General features: G+C 24.3%; 2 protein-coding genes across 2 annotated transcripts; both read left to right on the plus strand.

The window, feature by feature from the left end:
• Positions 1 to 9,739: 9,739 nt before the first annotated feature.
• LOC122856274 lies at positions 9,740 to 12,822 on the plus strand. The gene is made up of 8 exons (XM_044157969.1): positions 9,740 to 9,954; positions 10,825 to 11,086; positions 11,212 to 11,376; positions 11,505 to 11,690; positions 11,776 to 11,922; positions 12,056 to 12,223; positions 12,342 to 12,524; positions 12,732 to 12,822. Exons 1-8 carry the CDS (start codon positions 9,756 to 9,758, stop codon positions 12,820 to 12,822), a joined length of 1,401 nt encoding a protein of 466 aa, XP_044013904.1. The 5' UTR covers positions 9,740 to 9,755.
• Positions 12,823 to 13,388: 566 nt separating this feature from the next.
• LOC122857245 (ADP-ribosylation factor 1) lies at positions 13,389 to 16,438 on the plus strand. Its single transcript, XM_044159311.1, has 5 exons — positions 13,389 to 13,526; positions 14,498 to 14,674; positions 14,765 to 14,874; positions 14,947 to 15,072; positions 15,134 to 16,438. The coding sequence occupies exons 2-5, from the start codon at positions 14,527 to 14,529 to the stop codon at positions 15,296 to 15,298; spliced, it is 549 nt and encodes a 182-aa protein (XP_044015246.1). The 5' UTR covers positions 13,389 to 13,526; positions 14,498 to 14,526; the 3' UTR covers positions 15,299 to 16,438.
• The last annotated feature ends 3,375 nt before the right edge of the window (positions 16,439 to 19,813 follow it).

Below are 19,813 nucleotides of genomic sequence, written 5' to 3' on the forward strand. Positions count from 1 at the left end.
TCCTCAAATAATGTTTCGTCGACATCAATTTCGACAGAGAACTTTCGTAAAAAATCTAGGTGCATTATTGATCAATATGGAAATTATAAAATTTCACGAGTTGGAAAAAAGGTAATTATTTATTATGACTTTATTGTTTTATTTTTTTTTTGTCTAAAGATTAATTATGATATAAATTAATAATTTTTGGTAAATTTAAATTATTTTTTAGTTGAATGGAAATATTTCGCAGCGTGAAAATATTGCAGACATTGGTGGAATAAGAGCTGCTTACCAAGCTTATAATAATTTATCAAATACAGCTGATAAACGACTTCCTGGTCTTTTTTATACTCCAAGACAAATGTTTTGGATGAGTTATGCAAATGTATGGTGTGTAAAAATTACAGAAGAAGTTATGTCATCACAAATGGATGAGGAGCATCCACCTACTAAATTTCGAGTACTTGGTCCGTTATCAAACACGCCAGAGTTTGCAGAAGATTTTAATTGTCCACTTGGATCCAACATGAACCCAACTAAAAAATGTTCCATTTGGTAAAAAAAATATATATTTATGACCTTGATTACATACTGAATTTTTTTTTTTTATATTTTATGTATCATTCGTTTGACATGTGTTAAATGTATATTGTCATTGTCTATATTCCGCAGTAATAAAAAAAAAAAAATGAAAATGTTAAGTATATTTTTTTATTTTATTTTTCAATTATTATTTAAAAGAGAAAAATTTTTTCTTCACACTGATTAATTTTATTGTTCTACAATCTCGAATAAAGTAAACTTTAAAAATTATTTTTATTTACTTTTGAGATATAAATTCAAAAATATATTCATAATTACAAAAAGGTTCATTTATTTGAATTTTCAAGTTGGACAAGTTGAAAAAAAATTTTTTTAGGGTTTGGTATTTATAAAAAAAAAAAAATTTATAATCAAGAATAAAGGCATCAATAAATTTATAAAGTTGAGCAACTCGAGTTCTACACTGTCGATATAGATAATTGTAATTTAAAATTCAAATATTTCACAAATTAAATACGTCAAAATATTTATTTAACAAAATATTTATTAATTTGAGAATTGAGTGTAAAAGTTCCTGAATACATTTTGGAAACTAAAATTTTTATTAAGATCATGTTTCATAGAAAAAGTAAAAGTGAAAAAACGTGTTGATTTTATTTTTTGAATGTATATAAAGACATGGTGAATTTTCTAATCTTCTTGATGTTCTTGCGTCTAATATTCTTTGGTCTCAAGGGACAACCGCTTACAACACAAACGTGACTTCTATTGTCACAATTTCTTTTTCTTCAAGAGAAAACACAGTAGAAATTATTTTCCATTTGCAGTTTTTTGAGGTTTACTAAAATTGCCAACAGGTCCAGAATTCGAAAAAGATAATTCAGTAGTCTCTCAGCCTCAGTGAGAGAACTGACTGTATTGTTGAAAAGTGCATAAAAATGAAAGTGACAGTATTTATAATTTTTTTATTTGTGTTATTATTTGATGTACTTGTTTTTGGTAATTGATTAGCAAACAATTTATTTTATTTATTGTAAAAATATCGTTATTATTTACTCAATTTGCAATAAGCTATTTTGTAATTTTTAAAAGTTATTTCTTTCATCACAGCTAGTAATGTAATATTAAAATGATTTTTTAATTTTAATTATTTTTTTGATAGGTCATCCAATAACAGCAGACAAAAATGTTTCTGATATTTGTGAAACAGAAGCATGTATTCATGCTGGTAAGAATAAAAATATTAATTAAAAATTTTATTTTTTTGTTGACATAAAATTAACTCTTACTACAATAATCATTGTATTTATATTATTAAAAATGATATATTTTTATTTATAGCTTCTCGAATATTAGGAATGAGAAATTTAAATGTCAATCCTTGTGATGATTTTTATGAATTTGCATGTGGAGGTTATTCAAATTATACTCAATCACTAGATGAGTCAACTGAAGTAAACTTTGCAAATAATAAACTAGCTGATAAATTTGAAATAATCGTTGAAAGAATACTTGCACAGGATAGTACAATCAATGATTTTAAATACACAAAACTCGCCAAGACTTTATACAAGATATGTGACGATCCACACATGCGTGAATTCTACAGACTAATTATTGGTAATGACTGGGCTATTTTCAAAGGATCTGAATGGAATGAAAGTTCATTTGATTTTAACAAAACAATATTCAAAGTTGGTAATACAACACAATGGAAAAATTATTTTTTTGAGATTTACGTAAATTATGATTTTTCTTTTATTATTGTGGAACCAGATGAATCCATATTTGGTGAAAACGTTTTTATTGAAGATATTAGTGCAGAAGCTAAAATAAATGATCAATACGAAAAAATGGTTAAAGTTGCAAATACCACTGTAAAAAAGATGAATATTAGTAATTACAATACTAACTACACACAGGAAATAAAAAAAGTTATTAATTTTGAGCTTGCATTAAGTCGTTCAAGACTTACAAATGAACAAACATTAAATTCTACATTTGATAGAATTGAAATGACACTAGATGAATTAACAAAAAATTATTCATTTTTCAATTGGCAAGAATACATTAGTTATCATCATGGTTCACCAATTGATTCATCAACAAAAATAGTTATTAATAATTTTAATTACATGAAAAAATTAAATGATTTATTAAAATCAACAGAAATAAAAACTATAGCTAATTATGTTATGTGGAAGCATATAGAAAAATATGCGATGTTGATTAATTTATGGGTAGATGTTGAATGTGTCGAGTTCGTCTCAAAAAAACTATCACTTGCTGTAGGAGGAATTTATATTCAAAATTATGATTATTCAAAGATGATAAATGCTGAAAATAATATACAAAAAATGATGTTAAATATTAAAGAAAAAATTTTTGAATTAATTAAAAAAGCTGATTGGATTGACGATGAAACAAAGAATAAAAGCATAAAAGAAATTCAATCAGCTCCTGATGTAGCTGGATACATAACTAAATTTACAAATAATTCAATTGTTGATGAATTTTATAAAGATTTGGAATTTTTTGAAAATGAAAGTATTTTTGAAGCATACGCACGATTAGAGATATTTAAACAAAAATTAATGTTGTCATTGAATAATGAAATTCGTTGGGTATCATCGGCATCGCATATGTTTAATACACCTGCATTTTACAATCCTTATTTTAATGAGATAGGTATGTTTTTTTATTTGTGTTTGATATTTATTTTTATATATTATAATAAAATAATGTAATTAATTTGTTTCAGCAATTTCGTATACGATACTTTTAAATGACATAATTTATGATTCTGAAAAACCATACTACATGAATTACGGTAGTTTAGGCTTTCTGATAGGCCGCGAAATTACTCACGCTTTTGAAATTTTAGGAATAAAATACGACGATAATGGTCCTTTAAATAATGATTCATCGGCATCAATTTTAAAAAAACATTTTCATGAAAAATTAAGTTGCTTTGTTGATCAATATGGAAATTATAAAACCCCAGGGGGAAAAAAAGTAATTATTTATTATGGCATTATTGTTCTCTTTTTATTTTTTTGTCTAAAGATTAATTATGATGAAAATTAATTATTTTTTTTTAATTTTATTTATTTTTTAGGTAAATGGAAATATTTCGCAACGTGAAAATATTGCAGACAATGGTGGAATAAGAGCTGCTTACCAAGCTTATGATAATTTATCAAATACAGCTGATAAACGACTTCCTGGTCTTTTTTATACTCCAAGACAAATGTTTTGGATGAGCTTTGCAAATGTAAGGTGTGAAGAATCTACAGAAAAGTATATGTCATCACAAATGAATAATGAGTATCCACCTTCGAAATTTCGAGTACTTGGTACATTATCAAACATGCCAGAGTTTGCAGAAGATTTTAATTGTCCACTTGGATCCAACATGAATCCAACTAAAAAATGTTCCATCTGGTAAAAAAAAAATATATATATTTATGACCTTGATTACATACTGAAACCGTGGTTTTTTTTTTTTTTCTTTACATTTTATGTATCATTCGTTTGACATGTGTTAAATGTACATTATCATTGTTCAAATTCCACAGTAATAAAAAAACAAATAAAAAATTAAAGTATATTATTTTATTTTATTTAATTTTTCAAGTTTATAAAAAAATGGATATACATCGACATGAAAAAATGCACAAAAGTATAAACCAAATAAACCTATATAAAAATTATGTATTTTCATTTTTTTTTTAAATATGATGAAAAAATTTCATATAAATATTCGAGAAGAAATTATTTATCGATGGAAAAAAGAAAAAAAATTGCATTATCCTTTTATTATACAATAAATTGAAATATATACCTACTATAAAATTATTATGTGTTTAATAATTTGAGAATAAATTCAAAAATTATTATAAATTTGAATTTAAAAAAAATCTATTTATGAGTATATATTATTTGAAACAATTTTAAGTCATCAAGTTATAAAATTTTGAGTATAAATAAAGATATAAAATACTGTGAATTATTCGGCTGTACCCAAATTCAGTCCCGTGGCACCCCATAGTGTTGGCAACTAAAGATTATGACCATCATTTTTTTGATTCATTTCGTCTATTATTTTTGCCAAGTTCAAATAAGGGACTTAGTTTTTTTTATAAAATTATTATATAATAAAAATCGAGCTAATTAAAATTTATTGGTGAAATAATGTAAATATATTATTGTTTGACTACAATTACAGCTAATTAAAAAATATATATAAGGGAAAAATTAAGTTGGTAAATGTAGATATTATTGTTTTTGGCTATAATTGAAGCTAAGTAAAATATCTAGCTAAAGTCCAAAATCTAGCTGAAGGAAAGATGTAGCTAATGAAAAATAAGCTGGTAAAATTATCAGATATTGAGTATTTGGCTATAATTGTGACTAAGTAAAAAATCAGCTAAAAAAATTAATCTGAGTAAAATATGTAGATATTGATTGTTTGGCTATAATTAAACCTAAGTTTTTTTTTTTTTAAGTAAACATAATGCGAATATTGGTGTGTGGCTACAATTACAAATTGTTCAAATTCTAGCTGAGTAAAATAATGTTAAAGTATATTAATTTTTTGGCTACAGTTTACAAGTAATAAAAAATCTATAGCTAAGTAAAAAATGCACAAAAGTAAAATAATGTAGATATTGATTGTGTGGCTCCAATTACAGCTATGTAAAATAATGTAGATATCGAGAAGTTTTTTATCGTTGGAAAAAGGACTTAAGTTTTTTGTAAAATTTAATTTTTTCTGAGTCCATTATTTTGAACTTGGCAAACTAGACGAATCTAGTCAAAAATAAAAATGACTACGGATGGTTATGGAAACCTAGAATGGATGATAAGTACGTCCTCACCGTGGGAGTCCAAGTTACTGAATTTGGATATAAATAATTTAAATACTGTGAATTATTCATTAGTTTTATTATTAGCTGTTATCATTTTGAATGACGTCTTTGAAATTTTTATTTTTAACAATACCTGGAATTTCAATAATAAAAAATTATATAGCCATTAGCTTATCACTATAAATATTATCACAGTGTGTATATGTGTGTGTCCTAAATCGACGTGGTTTTTTTTTCGATATTTTTATTTAGCTGTTATCATCGTTGACCATTTCGAATGACGTCTTTTTAGAAATTATTTTTGTTTTTTCATTTTTTTATATTTAAATTTTGTAGTCATGTGATGCCTATTATGACGCAGGTGATCTATCAAAAATATTTGATAACAAAAGTGTATATATAGAGCCATATTGTCTAGAACAAAATCACTATACTTGTCATCAATTTGTTTTTTTTATACTTAAAGATTCATATAAAGTTGATCGTATAATTATTACATAAAACACTTGTCTCTACATGTCTATACTCGAAGGCTATAGTGATAAGAAATCCTAACTTAATTTTTTATCATTTTTTTATTACTTAAAAAAAAAAAAAAACATATTAACATAGAAAAAATGCGGAAGAGTAATAAAATTCAATAAAATATATTTTTATTTTTTTAAACAAAAGATATAACACTATATACTGGTTGGCTCATCCTTATTTTTATAATACGGAAGACGTAAATTTATTAGTCATCAAGTTATAAAATTTTGAGTATAAATAGAAGAATCAAATACAGTGAAATTCATTAGTAAACTACAACGATATCATCAAGTGGATCATATTGAACAGCTGCAAGAAAATGAAGAAGCCAGCATTCGTTATTTTTTTATTCCTGTTTTCATTGGGTCAACTTGTTTTTGGTAAATAATTAATAAAAAAATTATTTGTATTATTCATATAAAAATTTTTTTTTTAAAATTAAATTTAAGATTTTATATTAAATTTTCTATTCCAGTTTCAATTAATTTTTTAGCAATTAATCAAATTTATCACGTGCATCATAATTATAACGATTTATAATAATATTTAAATAAATTTTTTTTTTGATTATTTTTCCAGTTACAAAGCCAGCTACAAATGATCAATAATTATAAATATTTTTTTCTTTCAATACAATAGGCAGTCAACCATCGTCAACTGACAACAATAATGAAACTTGTCAAACTCCAGCTTGTCTTGAAATTGGTAAAAAAAAAAAAAATTTCTTAATTTTTAAAAAAGATTGTTTTATACTTATTTTATTTGTACATTTAGCTTCTCGACTGTTGCATAACATGGATCCAACTGTTAATCCTTGTCATGATTTTTATCAGTTTACCTGTGGAGGTTTTATAAATTCCAATTATATGACAGACGAAGTAGATAGCTTCAGTGTACTGAAAGAACAATTTCTTAAAAATCTCGAAATAACACTTAAAAAAAATAGTTCAGTTAATGAGCCTAAATACTTGAAGCTTGCTATAACTTTATACAGATTATGTAATGAAGAATCTTTCCGCATGTATGAAGATATTTTAATTTTTCTGGATCGTTATGGAGGTTGGCCTGTTCTGAAAGGATCTCAATGGAACAAAAGTGATCTTAATTCCCAAGACATATTATTGAAGTGGCATTACTTTCATCACATTGCAATAAATTTATTTAAGTTTGATGATTTTTCTATTTCAATGGAACCACTGCTATTCACATTAACTGTGCAAGATTTGGCGGAAGGCCGTAATAATACTAAAGTAAATAAATATTACAACAAAATGATAAAAACAGTAAAAAACATGGGGGTTAAACATGCTAATTACAAAGATGAACTTGATAAAATTTTGGAATTTGAGATTGAGCTCAGCCGTGGAAAAATTTCAGCACAAAAAAAATTAAATCCTACTTTTGATAGAGTTGAAATGACACTCGATGAATTAACAAAGAATTATTCTTTTTTCGATTGGCAAATGATTATCGATTTTACGTCTCATCCTCAAGTTAATTTATCGTCAACTTTTACTATTATTAATTTTAGTTATCTGAAAAAATTGAGTGAATCATTAAATTCAACAGAAATAAAAAGAATTTTAACAAATTACATGATGTGGAAATATGTAGAAAATGAAAAAAATACTACTGGTTTCCCTAAAGATAAAGATTGTGTTAGAGATGTTATATATAACCTACCAGCAGCAGCGGCAACTATTTATGTTCAAAGTTATAATAATAATTCTATGATGATAAACGCACGGAACGATATAATAAAAATGTTTTTCAATATCAAAGAAAAATTTCATAGAATAATTGAAGAGGCTGATTGGATTGATAATCATACAAAAAATAAATCTTTAGAAAAACTTAATAAATTATCTCGGATTGAAATTGGATATATAGAGGTCTTAACTAATACATCAAAAATTGATCAATATTATGAAAATTTACAACTATTTGATAATGGAAGCTATTCAGATGCACTCGAAAGAACAAAACAATTTTTAGTCAATCCTCTTTTTATTAATGAATCTTATTCTGTTATAGTAAGTATGTTTGGTAGAATTGCACAACTTGATCTTGGAAACAATTTTCCATATACTCCATATTTCATAGGTATATATTTCTTTACTTAGATATTAAGGATGATTTATTGAGTACAATTTTATAAAAATTTATAATTAATTTATTTCAGCTATTTCATACCTACTAATACCTCAGAATAACTATTTTTATTATAAAGCACCAAACTACATGAATTACGGTGGTTTGGGCTTTGCAATAGGCCACGAAATGGTACATGGCTTTGATGTTGATAACATACATAGAAATGAAAAAGGTACAGAAGATCATTCACTGTGGACCGAATTTTCAAGAAATAATTTTCATAACAGGTCTCAATGCATCATTGAACAATATGGAAATTATACAATGCCAGAAGTTGGAGAAAATGTAATCACATTTATTATGATATTATATTGTTATTATTATTATTTTTTTTTTTTAATTTTCATAATTTTCTAGGTAAATGGAAGTGCTGTTCAACCTGAAACTGTTTCTGATAATGGTGGAATGAAAGCTACTTATCGAGCTTATGAAGAGTTATCAAATAGTGATAAGCGACTACCTGGTTTAGACTACAGTCCAAGACAATTGTTGTGGCTAAGCTTTGGGAATGCATGGTGTGATAAACTTTCTGTGGATCATATTAAAAAATATATCAATGGTACACATCCACGTAATAAATTTCGAGTAAATGGTCTCGTGTCCAATATGCCAGAATTTTCAAAAGATTTTGGATGTCAACCTGGATCCAACATGAATCCAATTAAAAAATGTACCGTTTGGTGAAAAAAAATACGTATAAATATAACTATTGCCTTCATTATTCAACGGCATTGATTTTTTATTTATAGTGATAATTAAAATAATCACAAATAAAATATTTATTAAATATATATTTCAAGAATTTTAATTAAATTAATTAATGTACTTTGTCAAGAGCCGTTGTATAAATAAATACTTTTAAAAATAACATTGAATATTGTTTATAATATATTTATATATTTACCCATTTATTAAATTTTTAAATTACCCATGCTTTTGATGTTCTTGGAATAAAATATGACGGTAATGATTCTTCAAATAATGTTTCGTTAACATCGATTTCGATAGAAAACTTTCGTAAAAAATCTAGGTGCATTATTGATCAATATGGAAATTATCAAATCCCAGGAGGAAAAAAAGTTTTTTTTATATATTTATTTATTTTGGGATTAGTAATAATTCAAAATCATCAATTATTTTCAATAATTATAATTTATAAATTATCTTCAAACTCATCTTTCTATTATGGTTATTTATACTTTTGCACTTTTGACCGTTGCACAGCTGACAAATATAAACAATATATTATGATACAACGCTCAATACTGGGGACATTTTAATATTTGTTGCTGCACCGTCTTCGGCAACCTCAACGAAAAATTTATGTTCGACAATACTGTAAAATAAAAATAATGAATTATTAATAATGTTTATTTTTTTATTAACAATTTATTGGAGATATAAAAAAATAATCGAAACTCATAATATTTTTCACTTAATAAAACGTTAATTAAATAATTTATATAATGAAAAACTGGTTCAAGAAATAATAGTTAATATTAATATTATATTATGTTATTATTAATGTACATTACTACGTTCGAATGCTTTTAACAAAAGCATTCGAACGTAGTAGTTTCGATAGATCAATTGTTTTTATATATTGTTATTAATAAGACAATAACTATAATATAAAAATAATAAATATTGTTTGAAAAAAAAACTATAATACAAACAATGAGTTTAATTGTAAAAATTGGATTGCGTCTTGTTGGAACAACAACAAAGTATATTGCAAACAATAATACAACAAAATGTTTACGATCTATGTGCCACATGAGAAATAGTTTTACTGTTAGTAACAAAAATTTAATTACATCGGGTAAATCATATAATTATTGCAATTATTTACAAGGAAGATTACAACATACTCTAGGTAATTATAATTAATATTTCAATATAGATTATAATTAATTTGTTTATGTATGACATCGATATTTTTTAGGTTAAAACATACCACGTGTATTTCGATTCATGGTAGAAATACTACAGGTATGGCAGTGCGCAGCCTGGTTTGGCCGCTGTGAATCGACCAATCAAAAGGTCGCCTTCTCGCCACAAAAATGGAAGACTTTATGCGCGCGCGATACAAATTTGTTAAGAAAATTTTCAAGTTCTTTTTAAATTTTTCAAAAGTTATCATATTTATTCAACTAGATTTGGTATATTTTATAATGATTCACATACATCAATAATAAAAATTAATTATTTATATTAAATAAATGAATCCAAGTATAATAAATACAACACAACCTCTATTGTTTGTGGCATAAAAAAAAACAACAATGAAAATATTATAATTTATTTGTTAAACTGTCTTGGTTTTTTGATTTTTTTGATTTTATAAACATACTCCATATATTTATTAGTATTTACAACAATATAAAAAAATAGTTGTCAACACAGTATGTTAGAGAAGGATCTTATAATAGAGATTGCGTGTTAGAAAGAAAAGCAAAACAGCTCGATGGCGCGTTCTTGATTGGTTGAAAAAATAAGGCTGCGCAGAACGCGACGAAAAAAGCATGGACTACTGCCATACCTGTAGTACTTCTACCATGTTTCGATTGACATTTTTTTTAAACTATATTACTATCGACAAAGTTTCTTTTCATTAAAATTAATTATTTTTTATACTGTTTAATTTTGAGTAATTATAATTAATCAAGTATTATACCTATATTTTATGCTATATTAACAATATTTATTGAATTAATATATTTTAATTTTTATTATTTTTATAAAGTTCAAAAAAAGTCTACTGGATATTGGAATTATTGGAAAATTATAAGTACTGTTACAAAAGTAACTATAATTGGACCAGCAATTTTTATTATCGTACTTCTTGTTTCGAGTAAAGAAGCTGAATCCTTTTGGAAATATTTAAGCATGAAATATGCTGCTTACAGGGAATTTTTTAAGTATTCTATAATTCCATCAAAAATTATTACATCTAGTGTACTATTTAATGATGGTGAAGTAGCAATAATAACACCAGAAGATAACATGTGAGTTAAATATTAATCAATAATTTCTTTAACATTTTTTTTTCTATTATTATTATTAATATGATTATTCATTTATATCTCTAATTAATAATTTTTTATGAAAAATACACATCATTATTTTACAGTTTTATTAACGATAACACACGTGATTTAATAATTGGCGATGAATTGGATGCAAACATACAAAAACCATTTCCAAGAGGAAAACCAATACCAATAAAAATTGGTAAATATAATGGATTACTTGATAATGGTAAACTAACATTGAAAACACAAGAAGGTGATAAAACGTAAGTTAAATATTAATCAATAATTTTGAACTAATTTTTGATTATAAATAATTTTTTATTGAGTAATAAAAATTTACCTAGTGTTGTTATTAGTATTTCTAATAAATTTTTCATAAAAAAATTCACAGATTTACTTTCCATTATGAACTGGGCCTTGAAGTAAAAAAAACGACTAAACGTTTACAAAATAATGCTAATGAAGAAGAAGAAGAAGAAGGAGATGGAGATGAAACAATAAAATCAGAAATGAAACAATTTAATATATATTATGGAAGTATTATAACAACATTAAAAACACCAGAAGGCGAAAGAATGTAAGTTGAATATTAATCAATAATTAAGAGTTATTTCTTTCATCATTATAAAGTCATTGATAATAATATTATTTTTATTTTACAGGTTTGAGAAGATGCCCATCATTCAGTCAATGATTGAAAAAAAAAGGCTTGATATTCCACAAAATAAAGTTACTGATAATATAACTAACAATTTTAATGTATTATCTGATAGTGAAGTAAAATTGCAAAAAGAACAAAGTAATGAAGTGTAAGTTAAATAATTTTTAACTATTTTTTTGTTGACTAGAATAACCTATTATGAGTATTCGTTTATATTTTTAATACATTGTTGATAAAAAACTTTTGTCATTAATAATGTTACTATTATTTTATCTGTTTAGAAGCACTCACCATCTTCAAACTGAACAAATAATCACTAAAAATTTACAAAGTAAAGAGGCTCATGATCACGAAGATTCAGGTAACACCACATGTTTTTCAATGACTGGAAATTTTAATTTATCACATCATGATAAAGTAAAAATACAAAAGCAAGGAAGTGATGAAGTGTAAGTTAAATATTAATCAACAAGATTTATCTACTATGAGTTTCGATTATTTATTTTTGTCTTTATTATATTGTTGATGAAAAAATTACATCATTAATAATATTATTTATTTTTACAGTTATTGGTTCAAAAACAGGCTGAATATTGAAGTTGATAGTCAGCTGGATGAAAATTTACAAAATAAAATTCTTGTTGAAAAAAAATTGCCAGCAGATAAGACAATACCATCAGAAATAAATAAATTATATATAGAATTTGTAAGTGGTTATATACTTTTCAAAACACAAGACGGTGCTAAAATGTAAGTTGAATATTAATTAAAATTAATAATAACATAATATTTAATATTAACTATTATTTCTTGAACCAGTTTTTCATTATATAAATTATTTAATTAACGTTTTATTAAGTGAAAAATATTATGAGTTTCGATTATTTTTTTATATCTCCAATAAATTGTTAATAAAAAAATATACATTATTAATAATTTATTATTTTTATTTCACAGTATTGTCGAACATGTATTTTCCGTTGGGGTTGCCGAAGACGGTGCAGCAACAAGTATTGAAATATCCCCAGTATTGAGCGTTGTATCATAATATATTGTTTATATTTGTCAGCTGTGCAACGGGCAAAAGTGCAAAAGTATAAATAACCATAATAAAAAAATGAGTTTGAAGATAATTTATAAATTATAATTATTGAAAATAATTGATGATTTTGAATTTTTAGCAATCCCAAAATAAATAAGTTTTAAAAAAAAACTATGTATATTTTTTATCCTAAAAAATAGTGTCTTTCAACAGAAACTCCTATCGAGAGACTCTAATTATTTCCTAATTTGCTAATATTATTTTCTTGATAAATAAATATTTTATTATACTTTAATATTTATCACTTATAAAATCAATTTTATTTGTCAAATATATATTATTCACTTTACCATTCAAAGCGTAAAGAAATGACCAAAATTTAAATTTGAATTTTACGCGCTAATTTATATATCGCCATGTTTTTTTTTTTGGGGAACACACACACAGCGACATCCACATTCAGCGCGAGAGCAAGCTCACTCTATCGTCAATTACCATAAACAATAATGAAAAAAATAAATAAAAAATAACACGTCACATGACCTGTCATCAACCAATGAGAGTCAATGAGTGCCGCCCTATACGTGGCAGAAGCATGAATCCTTTTTCTACTGTCAGCCATTTTAGCTTACGGGACATTTCGGCAGTGTTGGTTTTTATATGTTTTATCGTTTATCGAGTTGATTAAATAATCATTTTTTTAGTGAAACGTAAGTAATAATAAAGTGTTTAAATATATAATATTAATAATACATATTTTTTTATACATTCTTAATTATTATTAGTTCACCAAATATGACATTTGTTATACAAAAAAAATAAAATGACAAAAAGAGAGAAAAAAAAAAAAAAAGATTTAATGAAAGTAGTGTATAGCTCGTAGATGACAGAACTGGACAACCACCCTCAGCAGCCTGTAAAAGCACGCCAAACATTATTATCAAAAAATATAATAACAAATTAATTATCATTATTTACAACATTTATTATTAATAACAATAAATACTAACAAATTATTCGTGCATCATCCAGGTGTTTTTTTTTTCTTTTTTCTTTTCTCTTCTCCATTAGTCACAAAAAAAAAAAAAAAAAAAAAAAAAAAAGATGATTAAGGTAGAATACGTGTGATGCCCAAGAAAACCTTTTTTTTTTTTTTTTTATATTCGTCATTTTGTTATCTCTTTGTTTCCTTTCTCTTCATCTTACATCAATATGTTGATTATTTTACATCAAAAAAAAAAAAAAAACTATGGCCGACAATGATGAGCAAACATTGACTCAAAATTACATTATAAATTAACACATAGTTTATTGTAATATGATTATTTAATTAAATAATAATTAGACATATTATTGCCTCGTGTTTATTAAAATTAATAAAATAATTATCAACAGATTTTATCGAGCGATGACGCGGCTGAACTCTTTGGGATCATTTAAACAATTTTAATTTTTTATACAAATATTGTTATTACGATATTGACCAATTTATCATTTGTTTATTGCTATTTTTTACATCAACATTTGTCAATTAATATATGTTTATTATTTTATGATGACATTGTGTATATGTATTTGTCATTTGACATTTTAACTTTGGCATATTGCCATAAATTATTTATTTATATTAGCTATTATTTTTAATAATTGAAAATGTTAATTTGTTTTTCTTTATTTTTAGGTAAATAAAGAAAAAAATCAATCAGCAAAATGGGCAATATGTTTGCTACGTTGTTTAAAGGCCTTTTTGGCAAAAAAGAGATGAGAATTTTGATGGTCGGTCTTGATGCTGCTGGTAAAACAACAATTCTGTACAAATTAAAATTAGGTGAAATCGTAACGACAATTCCTACAATAGGTAATTATTTAACACATATATTTATTATTGTTGTTGAAATTATAATTTGATGTTTAATTAATATATTTGTTTTTAATTTTTATCATCTAGGTTTCAATGTAGAGACTGTTGAGTATAAAAATATTAGCTTCACTGTATGGGATGTTGGTGGTCAAGATAAAATTAGACCATTATGGAGACATTATTTCCAAAATACACAAGTAAATTAATTTATTAAATATATTATTAGCTTGTAATAATAATTATGATGATTAATTTTGTTTTGTTTTTAGGGTTTAATATTTGTTGTTGACAGTAACGACAGAGAACGTATTGGTGAAGCACGTGAAGAACTCATGAGAATGCTTGCTGAAGATGAACTCAGAGATGCAGTACTTCTTATATTTGCCAATAAACAGGTAATTATTATTGATAATATTAACATTGTTGATAAATATTAATTATTAATATTTAATTTAGGATTTGCCAAATGCCATGAATGCAGCTGAAATAACTGATAAATTGGGACTTCATTCTTTACGCAATCGTAATTGGTATATTCAAGCAACTTGTGCCACGAGTGGTGATGGACTTTATGAAGGTCTTGACTGGCTTTCAAATCAACTAAAAAATGCTAATCGTTAAATCTTCATCATCATCATTAATATCAAGTTTGCTACATATTAAATGAAATATTAAAATGATAATAAAAATAAAAAAAAAAAAAAAAAGAAAATACAACAAAAAAAATACAAATAATAATAATAAAATATAAACATCAACATCATCTTCATCATCATCAACATCAAAAAAAAAAAAAAAAACTAAAAGCAAACAATAAAACTCTTTGATAACAATAATAAATCGATTAAAAAAAAAAACAAAAAGAAAGAAATATTTAAAAAAACGAAATCAAGTTGAAACAAAAAAAAATTTAAAAACAAAAAAAGAACACGCATATTGCACATTATCATTGCCTCGTGGAAAGTACAAATAATGTACATTTTAAAAACTAATAATATTTAAATTTAATAATTGTTTTTACATCCACGAGCAAGGGGGGTAAGACACAATCAATATCTACCATTATTTTGTTTTTTTTTTCTTTTTTTTTTTTGTCAAGGTAGATATATAATTTTTATCGAAAAAAAAAATATATATATAAATAATTATTAATATTAAATAAAACAAAACAAATTACAGCCGGATATGCACACGTTAAAAAGCAGGTCATTTCGGAGGCACTTGCTACTGTGTAGCCGGCTCTTAGAGTTTCATTTTATTGTATTTTTTTTTTTTTTTTTTTTAAATCTTTTTTATAATGTCACACACGGACTGACGGTCACACCACACACACAATAAATGAAATTAAATTAAAAGTGTATCACGAGGAGTAATTGCTAATATACAAACTTATCATTATTATTATTATTATTTTATTATTAATTATTGTATCGATAATTATTAATTACAATTCTAGTTTTTAAGTTAAAAAAAGAAGAAAAAATTTTTTTACAGCTGAATATGCCTTAATTGGTGTGAAATATTTAAGTAAAAAAATTGATAAAAATAGTAATTGTATTGAGTCAATTTTCTTGAAGATAAATAATGAAAAATTTCAATTTTATACGGTTTTTTTTTTTTTTTTTAAATCAAGCTCTTATGACTGATTTGATACCTCCAGTGTGCTTAATGAGAATCAATGTGTAATGAACGAGTGTGTTTAAAAAAAAAAATATCCCATGTTTTTAATAATAAAGAAGAATTAAAATAAAAAAAAAAAAAGATAAATTAAATGTTATTCTAAAGTTGCCGTACACATTAATATTAAACAAAGTGTCATCTTGATTAATTCGCTAATAATCTTTGAATAATTTAAAATATAAAATGTGTAATATGCCTTCGTGTCCCATCTATTCAAATAAATAATTTAAATTCACCCCCTAGAATTTGTGCAATGAGTTGTTTCGTATTTTCATAAAAAAAAAAAGGAGAAAAATATAACAAAAATTCGATTCAAATTGTTTATAAATTAGTATTCATTTCGACTGATGATTTTTTTTTTTTTTTTTGTGATGAAGCTCATCATGTGACAAGTTAATTAATAAAAAATAATTGATGGATTTCTCTTGATTAAATTTGAGAGAAAATGAAAAGTAAAAAAATAAAAAACATCGACATTCCGATGCAAGGTGAAACTCTTGTGAATTATTTAATTATCAATATGAATTTTTTTTGTTTTTAAAGATAGTTTATTATTAATTTTATTTTACAAATAAAATTCAAAGATGCTCACCTTGAATCAGAGCCAGAAATTTTACACAAAATTCAGGCAAATTAATATCGATATTATAAAAATAAAAAGGATCAATTTCTTATTGAAAAACAAAGCTTTGTTAATTTCAATTATTATCAGCAATTATTATTATATCCACAATGAGAATATGCGATATTTTGTTTGAAAGTGCTGAATACGTTTTTACAACTAATAATCTAAAATAAACAAAAAGGTAAATAAATGAATTCAATAATTAAATAAAAATATAATAAAATAATTGCTAATGAGCCTTTTAAATTTATAATAAAAGAGCAAAGAAAAAAAACTAAATTTAAAAACAAAAAAAAATTATTATGTATGAATGTTTTTAAAAAAAAAAAAAAAAAAATATTGTAATTGTGCTTTACGTAGTTGTGTTTAATTTTTTAATATTAATAAGTTTAATTTTTAAATAATTTAAATTTTTAAAAATAATAATGTTTTAGTTTGTTCATACTTTTTCAAAGGTCAAAATTAAAAATGTTGTGTGATTAATAAATAAAAAAAAAAATTAAATAATTGATAAAAAAAAACAAAATAAAAATTTAATAAAATAACAAAGAAGTTTTTTTTAATATATTTATAAATTTCATGTTAAATATTAACTACGTCGTGTATTTTTTTTTTTGTTAAAAATTGATAAAATATATAAATGAATTTTATTTTCTTTGAATCGACGTCTGACGCCAGAAGTAGCTCGTGTTAAAACATATCGTTGATCATAATAAAAAATCAACAATATTCGTGTTTTTATAATAATGATCTATGAACTACTTCCGTGTGTTGATGGGAATACAAACAGCCTAAAATTAATATATTACATTAAAAATTTGTTGGTGGATTGATTTATCGAAATTTAAAAATACCAACGTATATCAGTTTTTAGATTTATAACATTATTATAAGGAGTTTTTTTATTTCTGGCTGATTGATGACTGGGGGCAAGTGATGAGGGAAAATTTTCTGGTTATTCTTGATTCATAACTTTTTCAATTAAATATCGAGTGAGTTAGATAATAAATCTATGCTTAGATAGTTATTGCGAGCAATTTTTGGTTTGAAAAATTCTCCGTACAATTTGCTCATTTAAGAAAAAAGCTAAAAATTTAAAGGCTATGTAAATTTATAAGTTGAAGGATATTAACAGGGATATAGAACAACTAAAGAGGTATTCTATTTATTTTCTGACATACCTCTTTTCCTTTATAATTTCCATATATTAAAAAGAATAATATAAATATTTATTAGAAAAATTGAGGGATATTAACAGGGATATAGAACAACTAAAGAGGTATTCTATTTATTTTTTGACTTATACCTCTTTTCCCTTATAATTTCCTCATTTTTGATAAAATAATATTCAAAATAATTAAAAAAATTCAGGGATATTAACAGGAATATAGAACAACTAAAGGGGTGTTTCATTTATTTTTTGACTTACCTCTTTTCCCTTATAATTTCCTTATTTTTAATAAAATAATATTTAAAACAATCAGAAAAATTAAGGGATATTAACAGGAATATAGAACAACTAAAGAGGTATTTTATTTATTTTTTGATTTAGCTCTTTTTCTTATAATTTCCTTATTTTTAACAAAATCATATAAATATTTATTAGAAAAATTAAGGGATATTAACAGGAAAATAGAACAACTAAAGAGGTATTCTATTTATTTTCTGACATACCTCTTTTCCCCTGAAATTCCCGGATATTAAAAAAAAATATATAAATATTTATTAGAAAAATTCAGGAATGTTAACAGGAATATAGAACAATTAAAGAGGTATCCTATATTCAGTTTTTTTATGTTTTTATAATAATTGTAAATTTCCTTCGTAAATTAAAAAAAAAAAAATTTTTAATATTCAACAGGATAACAGAATGAGTGTAGAGGTATTTGATGTTTTGTAAGAATCTTTCTGTACTTGATATCTCTTTAATTATTTTGACCTTCACTAAATCCAATTTTACAAAAAAATAGTTGATTCGTATTAGAATTATAGAATGACTGAAGAGGTATCTTTCAATTTAGAATAATTTAAAAGAAGTAGAGAGATTTATAAAGAAGAGATCGAAATCTCGAATTACCTGTTTCATTTGCTCAATGAATTATCAATAATAATAATTACCCTTACCTATCATTTAATCAATTCAAAACATAAAAAATAAAATAAATAAATCTAACGATTGAAAATATTTAAAAAATAAAAAAGATGAATTTAAATTTGCACATGTGTCCTGTATAAATTGCTGTAAATTTTTGGTTCATTGATACGATAAAATCAACCCATTTAACCACGTGATTTTTGTGTATAGTAATAATATACATACATTGGTCTCAAAGGCGCCAACATTGTGACTTGTGCGGCAATAAAATCTCACTCACTCGACTGTGCATATTGGAAAAAAAAAAAAAAACATAGTGGCTTGCTTCACATATTCAAACAACTTAAAATAAAATAAATAATCATCAAAAGATAAGAATTGACAATTAAAATAATAAATAAATAAAAAAAAAAAATTTATATTCTCTTATATACATTTAATTTTATTATTTTTTTCACACGTTTTGAGGACAAATGATATTTTATTTTCATTAAAATATTTATCATCATTTCGATGTCGAGTTATAGTACCCAATGACAAACTCATACAAGCATACATAATATATTTTTTTTTTATTATTAAATTTCATAAACACGCACAAATAGATGTCCCAGTTTTGTCATATTCATTTTTATCATTTGACATTTAACGACTATTGGATGGCAAATATGTATATCAATTTTTAAAATGTCTAAACGAATAATATTTGAGGGAGGCTAATAATATATTGAAGCAT

This window comes from Aphidius gifuensis, linkage group LG5 (assembly GCF_014905175.1).
Source record: "Aphidius gifuensis isolate YNYX2018 linkage group LG5, ASM1490517v1, whole genome shotgun sequence".
NCBI classification, from domain to species: domain Eukaryota; kingdom Metazoa; phylum Arthropoda; class Insecta; order Hymenoptera; family Braconidae; genus Aphidius; species Aphidius gifuensis.